Below are 17,757 nucleotides of genomic sequence, written 5' to 3' on the forward strand. Positions count from 1 at the left end.
TCACTCTCCCCCTCTCTCAAACAAATAAACCCTTAAAAAAAAAAATGGCACTGCAGAACTATGAAAATAGAACTATGTCTACTTTCCTCAAAAGTAGTACTGGAGAAACCATCCTAATTCCATACCAAACAATGGGACTATCTGGAAGGCAGCCTCTAATGTGACCTTCCCCATCTCTTGGTATTCATGCCTTTCGATAATCCCTGTCCACAAAGTCCCAGGATTGCTGAGTGTAACCAATGGCACACAGCAGAGGTGATGCAAGATACTTCTGAGATTACTTTATAAAGAAGGCCATGGGGCAGGTAAGGGTGGCATGTTCTAGCAAGATCCTTCCCTCCTACCCTCCCTCTTCCCTCTGTCTCTTTTCTTATCACATGCCAGGGGAAACTAGCGGCCATGTCCCGGAGACACCCACAGAGCTCCCTACTGAACAGCCTGTGAAAAATGAGGGCCTGCAAGACCCACATGACTAAGCTTAGAAGTGACTCCTTGAACCACAGCTGGATCTTGAGATGAACACAGCCCTGGCCAACAGCTTAACTGGGACCTCCGCAGAGACCCACCCAGCTAAACCCACTCCAGATTCCTGACCCTTGGAAGCTATGAGATAATAAACATTGCTTGTTTTAAGTTGCTAAATTTGGGGGTAATGTGTTCCATAGCAACACATATTGAATACAGATGGTGTCAGAAAAATGATACTAACTGCACACAGTTCAATGAGCGAGTCTACCACACAAATAAAACTGTGTGATGTACCACAATTTCCAATTAATTTAATGTACTTTAAAAACAACACTAAACCACATTCAGATATAATACATAAGAACTGGATATCAGCATTCCTAAGGAAAATATCCTGTATAAACTGACCATTTTAATTTAACACCTCCTAAGGTCAAAGACTGCCTGTACCACTGAACAGTGTTACTGTTTCATGAGGATGTCTCATTTGTCCATCTAGACCGTAATCAGAGTAGGAGAGAGCACACTTTATAAACTCTTGTTACCTTACAACAGTCAACATCATTTGAGGCAATAGTTGGGTAAATAACCAATTGTTCTGAATTAGTTCTAGAAAGAGTCACCTAGTACAAACCACTGTTTAAAGGAACAAATGGACACTCCAGTAAGTTAGCCACAGAGTGAAGACCAGAAATACAGTCTCCTGCCTTCCTGTCCTGTCTAGGGGCTAAAAAGGGAATTAGAAGAAAAGAAAAACAGAGGGACTGGTCAAAGGACAAGAAGCAGAGAAGACAGGCCCATTAATAAATGAAACTGAAGTCATCTTATATAGTAACACGTTATTAACAGCAACAATTTTAAAAGGAGTTCTTTGAGGTCTTGGCCTTCCTCCTCTACCTGAAATAGTGTGCCTTCTCCCAAACCCCTGCCCCACATGGACAACTCAAACGTCATCCTTTCCAGGAAGCCCTCCCCAATTCCCTGGGCAGGGAGGTAGGCTTTCCTTCCTCAAAAAGGCATATTATCTAGGGGTGCCTGGGTGGCTCAGTGGGTTAAAGCTCTGCCTTCGGCTCAGGTCACGATCTCAGGGTCCTGGGATGGAGCCCCGCATCCGGCTCTCTGCTTGGCAGGGAGCCTGCTTCCTCCTCTCTCTCTCTCTGCCTGTCTCTCTGCCTACTTGTGATCTGTCAAATAAATAAATAAAATCTTTGAAAATAAAAAAATTTTAAGAAGGAATATTATTTCTACTTTTCTACCATATATTTGTAAATAGACACATACAAGTGTATGTCTTATTTACATTAATTATTTACATTAATTCATAATTCATTATGTATTGTGTATAATTCATAAAGCATTAATTCATCCCACAAACACACACAGACTGCCTAAGAGCCAGATACCACACTGGACACTGGAAACGATGAATAACACCTGCCATGCACAGGACGGACCCTCATCCCTGTAATTAACAGTCAGTATACCCTCAATGATCACTATGTCCAACTGAATTCTGCCTCCTCACCAGCACCAGGAGCCAACCCATCCCATTTCCTGTCCAAAGCCTGGTACATGCAAAGAGCCCAGTAGGTAAGTGCTGTCTATGTTGTATAGCTGGGAGGCCCTGCCCCAACTTCTGCGAGCCCTGGGGCTCTCATCTTCCCAGACAATAAGCAATACAAGAACGTGGGGAGCCTGGGTGGCTCAGATGGCCAAGAGTCTACCTTCAGCTCAGGTCATAATCTCCAGGTCCTGGGATTGAGTCCCATGTCAGACTCCCAGCTCAGCTAATGGGGTGGGGGGCGGAGGAGGCAATGCATGCACAGGAGGGATGGGGTCTGCTTCTCCCTCTGCCCCTCCCCCCACTCATGCTTGCTCTGTCTCTATCTCAAATGAATAAATCTTAAAACAACAACAACAACAACAACAACACAAGGGCAGCATCTGCCCTTGCTTTAAACAATCTGCATTCTCACCCACAATGTAAAGAACCCTGACATTGACCTCAAGATCTATCAGGGTAGGACTCTTTAACCTTTAACCAGACTCCCCACAGGACCCCTGTGAGTGGCCCTGCACACACAGAGAAGCCAGAGTCACAAACGGCACGAGCTTCATTTTTCCTGTTATGGGTTGAACTGTGTTGAAAAAACAAAACAAAACAGGTTGGAGTCCTAACTCCCAGTACTTCAGAATATGACTTTTTTTTGGAGACAGGGTCTTCACAGATGTAATCAAGTTAAAACAAAGTAATTGGGCTGAGCCCTAATCCAGTATGACCCGTGTCTGGAGAAGGAGAAATCTGGACCAGACAGACAGCACAGGAAGGCCGTATGGACATGAAGGGAAGGATAAGGAAAAGGCACCTACTAGTCAAGCAATGCCAAAGACAGCCAGGAAACCACCAGAAGCCAAAAGAAAGGCACACCACAGAGTCCCCTTCATCTTGCACTTGAGCTCAGACTCCTTGATCTCGGACTGCTGGCCTTCAGAACTGAGAGTAAATTTCTGGTTTTTAAGCCACATTCAGTCTGTGGTACCTTGTTATGGCAGTGCTAGGAAACCAATATGCTAACTTCAACACAACAGTCCAATTGTGGGGGTATCAAGCCAAAACTGGCTCAGTGAGCACAAATGCAGACACACGTGCTTAACTAAGATTACCATCTGCTGGATACCAGACACTCTTGAGCTCACAAGGTTAGAGGTGTCCTGAGGGTGCACAGCAAACATCCCTGTCTGCCTCTCCCAGCTCTTGAAAGTGCAGGGAGCAGTAAAGCTAATGACTAGCTTGTGCTCTTAGAAAAGAGACAGGAACCAGTGCCTTGTCATTGCAATACCACAGCTGGACCCCCAGAAGCCTCTGGTGACTAAGGACAGCGGCATGTGACAGACCAGCAGTCCTTGTTATTCATACAATTCACAATAAAACCTGAAAGCTTATCTTTTCCCTTCTATCGTCTAACTGAGGTGCATTACAGGCTGACCATGAAAAACAAACACTGTTTTTGGCTTTCAGACCAGACCAGAGCCGGCTTTTAAATGTGGTTGTTTTTTTTTTTTTTACTGTCCTTTTTCAAAAACTTTCAACTTTAAAGGAAAAATCTACCAAAAAAATCCTTTAAATCCCTATAAGGTTTACTTGTCTGAAAGGTAGAGCCTCAAATATTTTGACTTCTCCAATCATTTCAGGAGCTTGCATCTAGCCAAATTTAACACAAAATAAGTGTGGGTATGTGGGGAAAACACACACAACAAAACAGTAACTCTGAACAAGTGAATTTTTAAAAGCCCTTTGAACTGTGAATGACTTCACTCAATCTACTGAACTGACCAGCACTTTCCAGTCTGGGTACAATGCTTTCACTTACCACCATAAAATGCAGGTGGGCTAGGAGGATGTTATTTTAAAAACACAGAACCAAAAATAGCAATGTGAATACCTGTCTTTGGCTCAGCTCTTTCCCAAAACCTAAAACCCTACTAAAGGAAACTTTCCAAAACACATAAACAAAAAGAGGAGAAAATTATAGCAAACTTTTAAAAGCGGACCACTGATGAACAATGAATGGTAACTGGCAAAATGAGAGAGACAAATCCAAAGGCAGTACTGCAGGAAGCTAAGAAGACACCAAATAAAGAAGTACAGAAAGAAGATCCTGAAAGATTCAGGGCCACGTGGCACTGGGAACTTCAGGAAGCAGACGTGACAGTACAAGTAAAGGAGGGCACACTGGTTGAAAGGGTACTGAGGAACCTGCTCTCCATCTTTCTCCACTACTCCTAAAGCAGCACACTGATTCTCTGGAGAAGGTAGGGGATTAACATGCACTTATAGTTATGAGCAATAAATAATACAGAGAATTGATCAATCACTATAATGTACACCTGAAAGTAATATAAAACTGTTATATTAACTGGAATTAAATTTTATAAAAAATAATTTTTAATTATTTAAAAAAAGAGAGAGCAACTATGTATTAATTGTCATGATTCTATGGACTGACTGGGAAATCTCTGGAGTGGGCTGGCAGGTGGAGAATGACTTGCCTCACATGCCTGGAGCTGCTTGACCTCTCATCCTCCAGGACAGCAGCCTGGGTGTGTTCACATGGTGGAGTAATGGTTTCAGCAGCAAGATGGGCCAACCCCACCACAAAAGCACTTTTCAATTCTCTGTTGGCATTCCATCTGGTCACATCCCATTGATAAAACAAGTCAAAATCAAGACCAGAGCCAAAGAGATTTTACAAAATGTCAGATACTTCTTCCCCAACACTCACAGGTATTTCACTGAAAACTCAGATCCAGCATAACAACAGATACCTTCTAGCCCTTTTTGCCTACTTGGATCCCAGGACACAGGCAGTCATATACACCCCTCCCAAAGGGACACTGCCACACTTCTCTGAGAAATCCGAGCAGCCAGAAGACAGACAAATAATCTGACATCAGAAGTTCCCCAACAAGAGGGCTTGGCAGACAAGCCTGGAGCAAAGACCATCTTCATCCTATGAGCTAGTCTCCAATCAGCTTCTCAGCCTACCAATTTTCAAAATGAGCAGAGAGTAAAGGAAGGCCAGAATAAGAGATGACTGAAGCAATCTAACAATACTGGACAGTGTTGGTTGGCTGATCAAAACTATGAATTATGTGCAAAAAAGAGCAAAATTTACTGTACATAAATTATAATTCCAACAAACTGTAAAGAAAAAAAACTTTGAGGAAACATATTTAAGGAGAAAAAAATCTTAAAACAAAAACAAGTTTATCATTAACAACTTCACAGAGACAAGGGAAGAAATCAAAAAGTTGAACCCATTAAACAAAAGAAGTCTCAGAAAACAAAAGGACCTTATTTGAAATTAAACATGAGAGTAAAATAAGCTCAATAGAAGGGTTAGAAAAGACAAAGCTAAGAAGATAATGGGACAAAACAGGCCACAAGCACCAAGTATGCAACAAGCATCCTAAAATGAAAGGCCAGAGAAAACAAGGGCAAGAAAATTAAAGGAATAATGGAAAAACACTCCCCACATCAGAGTGTGAGTTTCCAGGATGAAATGTCCCAGAAAGTGCCCAGAAGAATGGACGAAAACAAACGCACATTAGACACAGCATGATGACATTTCAGAACACTGGATATGAAGAAAAGATAACATAAACATATAAAGGTTCAAAGAGGGAAAAAACAGGTTTTAGGGGCGCCTGGATGGCTCAGTCAGTTAGGTGTCCCTCCCACTCAATCTCAGCTCAGGTCTTGACCTCAGCGTTGCTGAGTTGAAGCCCCATATTAGGGCTTTAAAAACAAATAAAATTTTAAAAATAGGTTTCATACAAAAGATCAAGAATCAGAATGGCATCAAGCTCCTCAACAGCAAAGTGAAAATTAGAAGACAACAGTGACAATAGAGAAATGCCTTCAGAATTCCACAGAAATGATTTTACATATAATTCTCTAAGTCAAAGAGCCAACTTAAAGAAAGGCTAGAATAAAGACATTTTCAGATATCCAAAGTGTCCACAAATTTGCATTCCAGGCACTTGAATAGCATATGTTTCACCAAAACTGAAGGAAACAAAACAAAAGGGGTTGGGGGTGAGGAAAAACAGACCAAAAAAACAGGACGATCCAAAAGAGAAAAGAAGGAAAGTTCTTAACCACAAAAGGAGACCCCAAGACAACAGCCAAGTGCACCTGCCACAGCATTCTAAACCCCAACAACCCAGACAGACTTGGCCAAGATGAAAAGGGTGGCGCGGAATAGCCAGAAAGAAGCGTCAAAAGGAAGTGAGATTTCCCATCTGGGTAGAGTCTGGGGTTGAATTAGTAAGGAGTACACAGACAACCAAGCAAATGAAAAAAAACAAAGGCAACATTTACTGAACTTTCAGGAAACAGAAGTAACAGGCAGGTAAGGAAGTGTAATCACAGCACACGATATAGCTGGGCCCGAGTTTGGCTGATCACAATTCAGTAGGCACTGAGTAACGCCCCCGCAAAATTTAACTGTATAGAAAGTGGGAGAGAAGGCTGTATGTGAACTGGGAGAGTAAGGAGGTAAAAACTAAGCAAACACCCATCTTCCATTCATCCATTCAGTGGAGAATTATATATACCAAGTTGAAAAGAATATTTAAGTAGCAAGAAAAGTATGTATTTCCAGATACTAGAGCAATGAATGTCTAACCAGTTAAGTTAAAACTCCCCATACACTACACTGCACCTAGCACAGAACACAATTAATAGTCACCGAGGGAATAAATGAATGCATCTAAAGCCACACTTCTGAGGGGCAATCCTCCGTAAATAAACTGCTCTGCTGCTCCTGGCTCTCTCACCTAGAGCAACACTGGTGCACAACCCAAAGCCACGCCTCGTCCTCAGGGACCTAGGAGATTCTGCAGCAAGTGCCAAGATGCAGAATGGAAAGCAGGACATACCTGGAAGGACGTGGGGATGCAGACAAGGTTCAGATTCTCTTGTTTCACTCTTTCAGCTGTGGAGACAAAAGCCGTGTTGGTGGTTTTTCCGCTCTCCTCACTTTATTTCTTGTCGCATGCACATGTGCTAAAATCCAACAGGAAAGGAAAGGCTATCCCCCGCTGACAGCTGCCTTCCATTCTGTGTCCTCAACCTCTGTGAAAACACTCATGAACGGGGGCGCATGGGTGGCTCAGTGGGTTAAACCTCTGCCTTCAGCTCAGGTCATGATCTCAGGGTCCTGGGATCAAGTCCCTCATTGGGCTCTCTGCTCAGCAGGGAGCCTGCTTCCTTTCCTCTCTCTCTTCCTGCCTCTCTGCCTGCTTGTGATCTCTGTCAAATAAATAAATAAAATCTTAAAAAAAAAAAAAAAGCTCATGAACATACATCGCAGACAGGGATACTAGAAAGCTCAAGGAATAAACACTAACTACAAAAAAGAGCAATGTCACGTCTTTGCTACTATTACGTGCCTGGCAGTGTTCAAAGACCTCTGTACATGCCAACTGTTTTAACTGTAACAATTAGAATTAAAAGGTGAGTTGCAATTATTATTCCCATTTTACAGATGAGGAAACTGAGGCACAGGCAGGTTAAAATCACCATGTAGTTGTATCGCTAACAGGAGGCAGAGTGAGCTATGATCCCACCCTGTCTAGCTCCAGTCTTAAAACTACTTCCTTATACTGCCTTTCACAGAAAAAATAGAACTTTACTTTTGCATTTAGTAAAAAAATATCATTTGTAGGCCCCAGAGGGTGGTTAAAGAAGGTTTACTTACTCATCTTGGATTTGTACCTTTCTTGAGGGAAAAAAGTCTTAAGGAAACAACTATCGTATTAAAATTTCAAGTCTTTTTAATCATTGGGTCTGCACATGGGAGGTTCAAAAGGCACTATTCTGAACCCCACAGTAATCCCTGTACCCTAAAATCCTCCACACACTCAATGCTAAGGGAGAAAAGTATGTAATACTAAAGCCTGGGTTAAGCCAATGAGAAGGATTCCAGAAATGCTCAGGCCAGCACCACAACCACTCTTGTAAAGAGATAGTGTTCCTGGACTTTGACTCCTGAGCACTGCCCCCTGGCACCTAGAAGCAATAAGCAGTCAGGCAAGCCTCTCCTCTGAGCTTTGTTTTAACAAACAAAAGTAGGGCAGTAAAACCTGTTGAACAGCCACAGGGGCTGATAATTCCTGTGCCTTTCCTAAACTCGGAGACACCCTAATCAGAACAAAGTCCGCACCTGCAGGAACCAGCCACCAACTTCAGGGGCCTCAAATCCACTCCAGGGTCATGGACAGGGCAAGCCTGCTCTGAGCTCAGCATATCTGTCTGAGATTGCCTGAGGAACCCAGGGCCCCTGGAGCCACACACAGGACCACTGATGATAACTACAATTCTGCTGAGACCTCATCTTAAACCAGCTCCTCCCCTCAAGACGAGCAGAGTAAACAAAGCCAGGCATCCCCCAGAGTTGTTTGAAGAGGCCCAAAAATACCTCTCAGAGAAGAGCAGAGTGACAGGTGACAAACCTGTGCCCCACCCCCTCCCCATCCCCCCCAACCACCACCCCACACAGAGCATCCAGGAGCCAGCCCAAGAACATACATACCTATTCGCTGCACAGCATGAACAATCGTAGAGCCACTTCCAATTCCTAGCACTTGATTATTCTGAAAAAAAAAAAAAAAAAGAAAGAAAAAGAAAAGGGGGGGACAAAACTCATTAATATATTTTACTCCCTCTTTAGCCCGCTCTCTAGATCAATTCACCAACATGAGTGCAAGGCAGGTCCTGTGCCCATTTTATAGACACGTCAGCCTGGGCAGAACCCATCAGAGCTGTACATTATCCTCGTGCCCATAGCCATTTATCAGCAGCACCCTCCTCCCTTCATGTCCGACCCTAACGTCACCACTTCCTCCTGTTACAAAGATAAACTGAGGCACATTAATAATTTTAAGAGTTTATTTGAGCAAGTCAGGCAGCAGCTAATCTCACAGACAGAAAGGAGCTCTAAGGAGCTATATTGAAAGGAAAGACTTTTAGAGCCAGAGGAAGTGTGAACAAGAAGTCCTAGCAGGCAAAACGGCAGGCTGGTTATTGCCAGGTTCCTTTTCTTTAGGGGATGGCAGGGGTCTCTGAGGCAGATTACCTAACTACTGCCCATCAGACCATTCCTGACTGACTAATTTAACATTCCATTTCTGGGAGAGTTGAAACAGTAATTAAGTCTCCTTTTTGGTGACATGAGCTTAACACAAGTTACTCAATTTGGGTGGGGCCTGTTGTCTTGTTCATAACAAAAGAAAATCTCACTATGGGCTTTCCCTTGCCAAATGATTGGTTAACCAGTTGCTGGAACTCTAAGAAATTTGACATGAACTATTTCAGCATGCTGAACTTCCTAATGTTGCTTATTCAAAGGGAGGTTCTGTAGGGGGGCAAATGATACTGTTAAATGAGGATTTTTAAAAAAAAAGAAAGAAAAAGTAAAATCACAAAACTGCTACAACCTGTCCACAGGAAAAAACCCAAGAACCATAAATTCATATGCAGTCAAGAAATGTTCAGATCTTAAGGGCAATAATCAGTTAAATCTCATAAAACAATTAATGTGCATTTCTATGGACAGACGCTATTTGCATTGCTAAGAGTGTTCTACAAGGGGCGCCTGGGTGGCTCAGTCTTTCAGGCTGCCTTCACCTCAGGTCAGGATCTCAGGGTCCTGCTCAGCAGGGAGTCCACTTCTCCTCCTCCTTCTTCCCCTTTCCCTTCCCTCCCCTCCCCACTCTCTTACCCCCAGCTTGGGCACAGACACGTGTGCGTGCTCTCTCTGTCTCTAATAAATAAAATCTTTAAAGTGGGGATAATTGGTCTTGAGGTCACAATGGGCTGTCGTGAGATCTGACTGAAATTATCATTTATAAATCTTCTTGGTAGGTGCTGAATAAATGGTAGCTGCTGCTTTGGTTTCTACATCTTTTGCCTTAGACTGGCAGGAAGTTGCTTAGGAACTGAGTGAGCTCCACATTAGTTCCTAATGCAGCGCCCTCACCCTGTTCTGCTGTTTGTGGTCTAACTGACCTCGGCTGGGTCCTTAGTGGGCCCTTAGGGACTTTTCCCCCTTTCTTAAAATGGCAGGCTCAGTAGGGTGAGGCCTGGTTCCTGTGCTTTATACTCACAAGTACTCTATCTCTTACACCTTGTCCCTACTGCAGATAAAGACTCTCTCTCAGAATTCTAACTAAGCCTCACCCTCTTCCCATATTGTGAGGCAGGCTTGTGCAAAACAGGGACCTCCTGTCATTAAATGGTCAGTTGTTGATGTGATTTGGTATTTCAAAACCTCTGCCATCCCCTTTGAGACAGGGAAACTGAAGAGACCCCATGAAAAGAAAACTGCTTTTTTTGCCCCTCTTCCTGCATCTATGCTAAAGGACCTGCACCCCCACCCTAAACACACCCTATGGAACAATTAAGTATGACCTTCTTGTAAAGGTTAAGGAGTTAATGATATCTTTACAATCTTGCAGCACAACAGATAACATCTAAGGAGTGACTAGGTGGGGTCATTCCCAAAGTGTTTTCCAAGACCACTAACTGGACTCCTTGATGCCAGTGCCCCTGGCTCTAGGGCCTAAGTGACTTACCGACAAGCCCTGAGCATTCGACGTAGTTTTGACCAGTTCCTGGATACTGAACATACATACAGGCACATATACCAGGCCACCGTCCTCAATTTAAAACCCCAGCCCACAAGCAAAGACAAGACTCTCCTTTCCTTCCTGAGTCTCCAGACACTCCGTCTGCTAAACTCTATCACTCCCGCTATTCAAAAAACTCTGCTCTCACTTCCTACCAGCTCGAGTGATTTCGATCCTGTGTGAAGCCAAGGGCCCGCAGAGGCCTGGTACTATGGGACCCCCTCTGGTTCCTTGGACCTGGCCGGCCTACATCACCCTAAAGAAAAGGTAACTTTCAAGGCTACTTCAGGCTCTCCCCCTTATGCGGACTTCAGGGAGGCTGTAGATGGTGGGGCTTGATGTCTCCCCAGAGGTTTCCCTGTGATGCCACCAGCCTGAAGGTGCCTGTGGCCAGTCCCCTGCATTCTAGATATTAAGCTTAGATAAAAAGTCACTGAAGCTAGAAAACTCTGCTTTCACTCTTAGGCTATACCCAGGCTCTGTATTTATCGTGGGGTTTTTCCTTTCTGACTGTCCCTGGGGTTGGCGAGGAATCTTTTAGTACTCACCTACAGATCATTTTTGTAACGCCAACTTAAACTACACATTGTAGGTAAACCAAATCTTTTGCCTGATATGAAGCAGGAAGTGCTTAAAAAACAAAACAAAAAGCCCCAGATGGAGTTACTTATGTTCAGTCTCAGGTCACCAAACCAAGACTTGACTTAATTACAGTTTTGGCTCCCCCAAAAAATGGAATCTTAAGCCAGTCAATCAGGAATTGTCTGATCAACACTAGCCAGGTGAAGTGCCTGAGAGACCCCTGACATCCCCTATAAGGGAAGTGACCTTGTAACAGCCAACCTGCTCTTATGCCTAGTACAACTTCTTAGTTCCTGTCCCCTCTGGCTATAAAAGTCTTTCATTTTGTATGGCTCTTTGAAGCTCCTTTCTCTGTGTTAGGCTGGATGCTGCCTGATTCATGTATCATTGCCAACAGAACTTTAAAATTTACTCAGTTGAATTTTGTTTTTTAATGTTTTGTAGGAGGAAGAAAAATCCGGGGACAACTCAGAACTATAGCCAACACCCCTCACTACACACAGGACAGAGGCACAAGAATACCTAATACCACCCCCTAGGCCCCTATCTGGTATCAACCTTCTTTTAAGATGACATCTCAAACTATAAAGATTAGAAAGAATGACCAACAAGCAGAGGGAGCTACAAAAAAGAAATCAAATGCTAATACTCCAGCAACTAACACACTTCTAGCTGGGCCTCCCCCACCTCCAGAGGGCTTTCACCCATCAGCCTGTGTGTGAAAGCTTTGGAAATCACTTTGACTAGCTCATAGTTCCCAAGTCACCAAACAGTCCTAAGGGCCCTAGAGCAGCCTGTGTTCTAGGTCAGAATACCACCTTGCAGTCAATCGATGCCCTCAAGCAGCCAATGCATCCAATAGTCATTTAGCTACGTAGGCAAACCTTAACAGCAAGATCTTCCACATAAGTGAATGGCATATCAAAACGTTCAAAATAGCTGAATATCTGAATATGTAAAAATCTTCATGTAATGAGAAAAGTACTTCATTTACTAATGGTTAGGTAGTCTCAACCTCACTCTCACACCTGACCTGAAGCCCACAGCTCTAGCTATATGATAAGCTAACTGCCAGAATCCTCATTACCACACCCCCATGTCACTCTCATGCTTCCAGCAGGCAAGAGACACACAGATGAACTTTGGTGAGTCAGACAAGCTCTATGCAAGACTCTTCCCTTGACTTCTGGGGGAGGCCAGGAAATTGCAGGGACCTGCCAGGCCCACAGCTCTTCAACCACATAGTCCTCCTACCTTGGGATCAAATGACTGGCCCAGGAATCAGGTGTCCTAGCCAAAGCAAATCAGAGCTAGCCAAAGGCTGCCTGTGAGGTGTCCCAATAGCAGACCCTGCCAAGCAAGCTCTGCTGGGGAAGCAGGCCCCTTCTGGTGGGCAACCCTAAATCACATGTCACACATGGAACGTCAGAACTTCCCTCACTCTGTTGAGTAGGTTAACTTGGAAATACTTCTGCTGACCAACTGGAGTCACTACACACCAACTTCTTCAAGCTAAGCCAATCAAAAAACAAAAGTAGGCTCCAAAGAGAAAAAAGGGAGCTACAGACCTTCAGGAGAACACAGCCCTGCATGGTAGCCCATCCTGGGTGGCTCTACTCCCAGAAACAGATCTGAGTTCAGAGTGGCTCCCCAAGGGACTCCACTGCAAACTCACCAAGTTTTCCATCCATCCAGATGTGGAAGTGATCATTACAATGGAACAGTAACAGGCTAGGCAACTGGAAACCCTACAGTACAGGGAGCCTAAGCAAAGGGCTACCAATAACTTTACAACCTCCATATTTGTGTCCACACAAAATACAACTCAAACATTTACCAGGCAGGCTCCACTGTGACTGAGTGAAGATAAAGTTAACTATCCACTAGGACTTTACTCTTTAGGGGGATAGGAGAGATAAACATAAAAATGATAAGAACAAAAGACACCATAAAGTACCTAAGAAGTGTGAAGTGCTACAAAATCAAGAAATCTCCCCCAACTTAGGAGGCTAAGGAAAAACTGAAAGGAGAAAAGAGTCTTTGAACTAAACCCTAAAAGACACATATGATTTTAACTGGCAGGGTCAGAGGACAAGAAAGAACATTTAAAGTAGAGTATAGTGATCTTAAAATGCAAACTATATATGCCAGTATATATCTTCCAATGTTCTGGTACATGAAGGACAGAATAATGTGGGCTTCAGGAGGAGAACCACAGCCTCTCATCTATGTATCCTCTCCATCTGGCCCAGTACCTGGCTTTCAACAGATACTTCAGATATTCTATGTGGACATTAGCATGAGGGCACCTGAAGGCCACTGTGGCAAGAACAGATGAGAGTTTCAAAAGATAAGGGCAACTGTAGCCCTCTGCCCACACAGAGAGCCTCAATAGGAAAGGTGACAGGTCAAAGGGAAGGTCAGGTCTAACAACATTCCAAAGGTGGAACCAAGAAAACCTTGCTCATGACCATCTCAATAAACTTACACAAGTGAGTAAACAATTTCAAGACACAAAGTGCTAGATGAAAACATGGTTTAGATGGGGAAAGGACACCGCCCTGGAGAGGGAAGCTAGCTAGCAAAGCCTTAACAATTAGGTACATGACTTTGTTCAATAAATGTATAGATTTGAAATAATTATCCCATTTGCAGAGTTATCCAGGACCTGATTTTTCCCTCTCCCTGCGGCCACATTTCTCACCACCACACTAACTCCCTAACACATATTAGGCCCTCAAATATTGGTAAACAAATGAAATGAATAAACCAATGTTTAAGAGTAGCGAACACAAAATTCAGGTAATGTTAACATCTTAGGAAGAAGTCCAGTAAGGAAAGCAAGTGCAACTGCGAGTGGGGAGAGGTGCCCCCAAAAGGCCGATGAAGATCTCCCCATGACTGCCTGGTAATTTCATAGAATGATGTAGCTGGAATCCAGTGTTTTGTAACTCTAGCCTGAGGTGGGGGCTTTTTTTTTTTTTTAATTTGACAGACAGGGAGCAAAAGCAAGGGGAGTGGCAGGCAGAGGGAGAAGCGGACTCCATGCATAGCAGGGAGTCTGATGCAGGGCGCCATCCCATGTGATCTGAGCCTAAGGCAGATGCTTAACCGACTGAGCCACCCAGGTGCCCCAGGGTTGAAGACTTTTCTGTAAGCAAATACTTACGACAAAGGTCAGAAAGACTTATGCCACCAAATATGAATAGGTTAATAGGAATACTAAGATATGGGGCTTCTCTAATTGTACAGATTTTATTCACTCAGCTACTTTATATAGGCATTTTAAAATTTCAGCTTACTGTCCCAATTTTGTAGCTCAGGCACTGAATCCTAAAAGTAGAATCAGCACTGTCTCTGCGAATTCCCATAGAAAACCACTGCTAACCAGACCTAAACCCAAACTACACTGGAACAGAACGGCTATGGAACTGGTGAAAGGGCACTGGAACAGGAGTCACTCAGTCTGGGTTCTGGAGGATCCTCGGCATTCCTGCTACAGATCATGCTGATCCACAGGTTACCACACTGGTCCCTCCCGCTTAGTCAAGCTATTTGAGGATCAAACACCATGGCAGCAAAGTACTCTATACATCCAAGCATTAACAAATGTAAAGAACTATTCAAGAGAGAAGAAAGGGAATCTGAAACCACTTTCGAAGAAACAGACAAAAGGCCAACAAAGTCAAGGAAACGCCACCAAAGTTCAGAAATACTCCACTGGACTCGGAGGAAGCACCGTAATTAACTCTATAATTAACTTGACTGATGTTAATTAATTCGACTGACGACATCAAATCCACTCAGGTTAAGAGACTCCACTGAACAGCACCACACCCGCCTCTTAACTGGGGCCACGACCTCACCCGTAACAGCTAAACCTTATCTCTGCGCCCCAACCTTAAAGAAGAGCTTCCTTCAGAATCCAAGTATCCACCCAGCCCTGTCAAAGGCAAGAGTTACTAAAAACCCTCCCTGGACTGTCTCTCTTTCACTAGCGAGGATACTCGGGACCAGACGCGCGCCCAGCGGAGAACCTCCTTGGAGTGACATTTCACAGCGATTTTCAGACCAGCTCTCCACCCGCGCGTCCCAGCATAGTAAAGAGAAGTGAAGATTTCTTGGCAGCCCCAGAACTCACCATTTTCCACTTGTTAATAAGACGCACGCCAAGTCCCTTGCAGCGCCACTCAAAACACCTCAGACACCATCACCACCGCACACTACTTTTACTCTACTGTTACTCGGCCGAACAAGGAGCGTTTAGAAAGCTCAACTTTTAGGAAACTCGCCCCCAACCGATCCCACATCTAAAAGACCTTTAAGAAGCAAGGAAAGGGGGAGATCTAAACCCGGATACAGTGTACACGCTCTTCCCGCTCACGCGGCCCCCGCCCCGGCTCCGGCAGTACCCGGAACACGCAACAGGAGCCCATCACGCGGACGACCGGAGCCCCACGCCCGGAGCTGCTCACCCTCACGTGGTTCTCCACGGCCGCGCGGCCCGCTAGTTTCTTGGCCTCCTCGGCCTTGGACATCGTGGAGGGGGCCGGGCAGGCGCTGCTGGCCTCCCCGCCGTAGGTACCTGTGCTGCCGACGCCGGCGCGGGTCCCGGACTGCGTGCGGCCCGGAGGCTGCACGTGGGAACCCAGGACTCCCCAGCTGTTCCCGCCTCCGCCAGAGGCCGCGCCCCCGGCCCGCCCGGGCAGCGGGGCCAGGACCCGCCCGTAGAGGGTGCTGAAGGGCCCGGGGCGCTGCATCCCGACGCCAAGCTCCAGCCTCCGCCACGGTCCCGCCCCCGGCTTGTCCGGAAGTCTGGTGGCTGACGCAAACTGCCCTCGCCGGCGGCTGCGGAGGTCTTTGCTGGGAAGTGTAGTTCTACGGCTTTGGCAGCCTGAACCCATGGACGAGCCGGGACTACCAGTCCCACAATCCTGAGCGACTGTCTCGCAAATAGCCCGCGACGGCCTTGGGCGCGCCTTCCCGGGAGGACTGAGCCAAGAACCGAACCTGATAGTGACGCCCAGCAGGGGTGTTTACGGTGCCCTTGGCTGGGTTCCGTGGTTACTTCTGTCTGCCCTCGCAAGCGGGAAGGGGATGGTAGAGCTGAACCTGTCGTTTTTCCCAGAAGTAAGAACATGGCCGTGGACGAGTCCTTAGGCCAGTCGCTCTTCTGGAGACGTCGCCCCCTTTTGAGAATGACTTCTGTAGACACTGCCCAGCGAAATGCACATGCAGTTTGGCGGGCTTGTTATTGGACAGAAGACGGGTTCTGAACTTAAGTTCAGCTGCTCCCCGCTGGAAAAGCAACATTCAGAAGACGAGTCATGGTGGGAAAAGAAAGCTTACTTTATTGAGGATGCTGGCAACCTGGGAAGATGGTAGACTAATGTCTCAAAGACCATCTTCCGCGATCAGGCGAAGCCAGAGTTTTAAAGGGGAAGGCATTGAAAAAGCAAAGGGGGCTGCTGCGTGCAGAGAAGCCGGTGCCCAGGCAGCTAGTCGTATGTGGATACCACCATAAACAGACTCGCTGGCGTCAGTGGCAGCTGTTTTCGAATGCAGTCAGGCCTTGTCTTCTGGGCCTTCATTCCTCAAGGCCAGTGGTCTGCAAAGGAAAGCAGGCTGGTTCTGCTATAGATCTAACGACTTAGATTAGCAAGCAAATAGTGCATAAGCATGAAGCAAATTAAACCTAGACAGCTGGAGTGCTGTTATACGCTGAAATCTTATCATTAGAGCTGAAGGCCCAGGACTAAAGTTTTAAACTCCCAGACTTAGACGTTCTTCTGCACCAGTTTTGGATGGCTTACCATCCCTCGATGGAGCCTGGCCCCACCTAAAAAGTAAGTCTGTGGAGACCTGGCAATCCTTGCTGACTAATGAAGGAATTCAGAATAGGTGTCTCCAAAATGTGCCACTTTGTCAGGTGGACGTTTTGACCCGAAAGCAATCCAGACCCTGAAGACTCAAAAGAAACTGCTCCCCGCTTAACTGCCTATAAGTATCTAAATTGGGTGTCTTTCCTAGAATAAGAGTTACTCAATGATAAATTTTATCTGACACACCTGTATAGCAGAGCAAACATCTAAGTACCCATCATCTGATCCCTTATTGCCTATAAATTGCCTATCCCATTCCTGAGCTCAGAATGGCATATATATATACATATATATATGCCAAGAATTTGTCTCTCTGAAGCCTTGAGCAGAGCAAGTCTGGTCTACCAAGTACCCAGCCCCAAAGAAGGGATGGACTTGTGTCTCACTTTAAGGAAGAAAGGAAGAAAACAATCTGTTCTGCCACTTTAATATATAAATGAGTTCTACAGAAAGGGCAGAGGGGCCCTTTGTAAGGCTGGACTGCACCTTTTAGCCAGGGACCCTCACAGCTGGCTTCCTCACCTCATCTAGGTCCCTGCCTGCTCAGTCATCTTCCCTGCTCACTTAATAAAGTACCCCTGCCCAATCCTCAGCCCCCCAGTCCCCACCTCAGGCCCATCACATCATCCTA

The 17,757-nt window shown here is 45.3% G+C and overlaps 1 protein-coding gene across 1 annotated transcript in view; it reads right to left on the reverse strand.

Moving 5' to 3' along the window:
* RPIA (ribose 5-phosphate isomerase A) overlaps window positions 1-16,053 on the reverse strand; it is a 42,097-nt gene extending 26,044 nt beyond the window's left edge. The window contains exons 1-3 of the mRNA XM_059405641.1: window positions 15,720-16,053; window positions 8,568-8,628; window positions 6,913-6,968 (exon numbers count right to left, since the gene is read on the reverse strand). Of these exons, the coding sequence (XP_059261624.1) occupies window positions 6,913-6,968; window positions 8,568-8,628; window positions 15,720-16,004 (402 nt within the window). The 5' untranslated portion in view covers window positions 16,005-16,053. The remainder of the gene's footprint in view (window positions 1-6,912; window positions 6,969-8,567; window positions 8,629-15,719) is intronic.
* Between the last annotated feature and the right edge of the window lie 1,704 nt (window positions 16,054-17,757).

Source organism: Mustela nigripes, chromosome 7 (assembly GCF_022355385.1).
Source record: "Mustela nigripes isolate SB6536 chromosome 7, MUSNIG.SB6536, whole genome shotgun sequence".
Taxonomy (NCBI): domain Eukaryota; kingdom Metazoa; phylum Chordata; class Mammalia; order Carnivora; family Mustelidae; genus Mustela; species Mustela nigripes.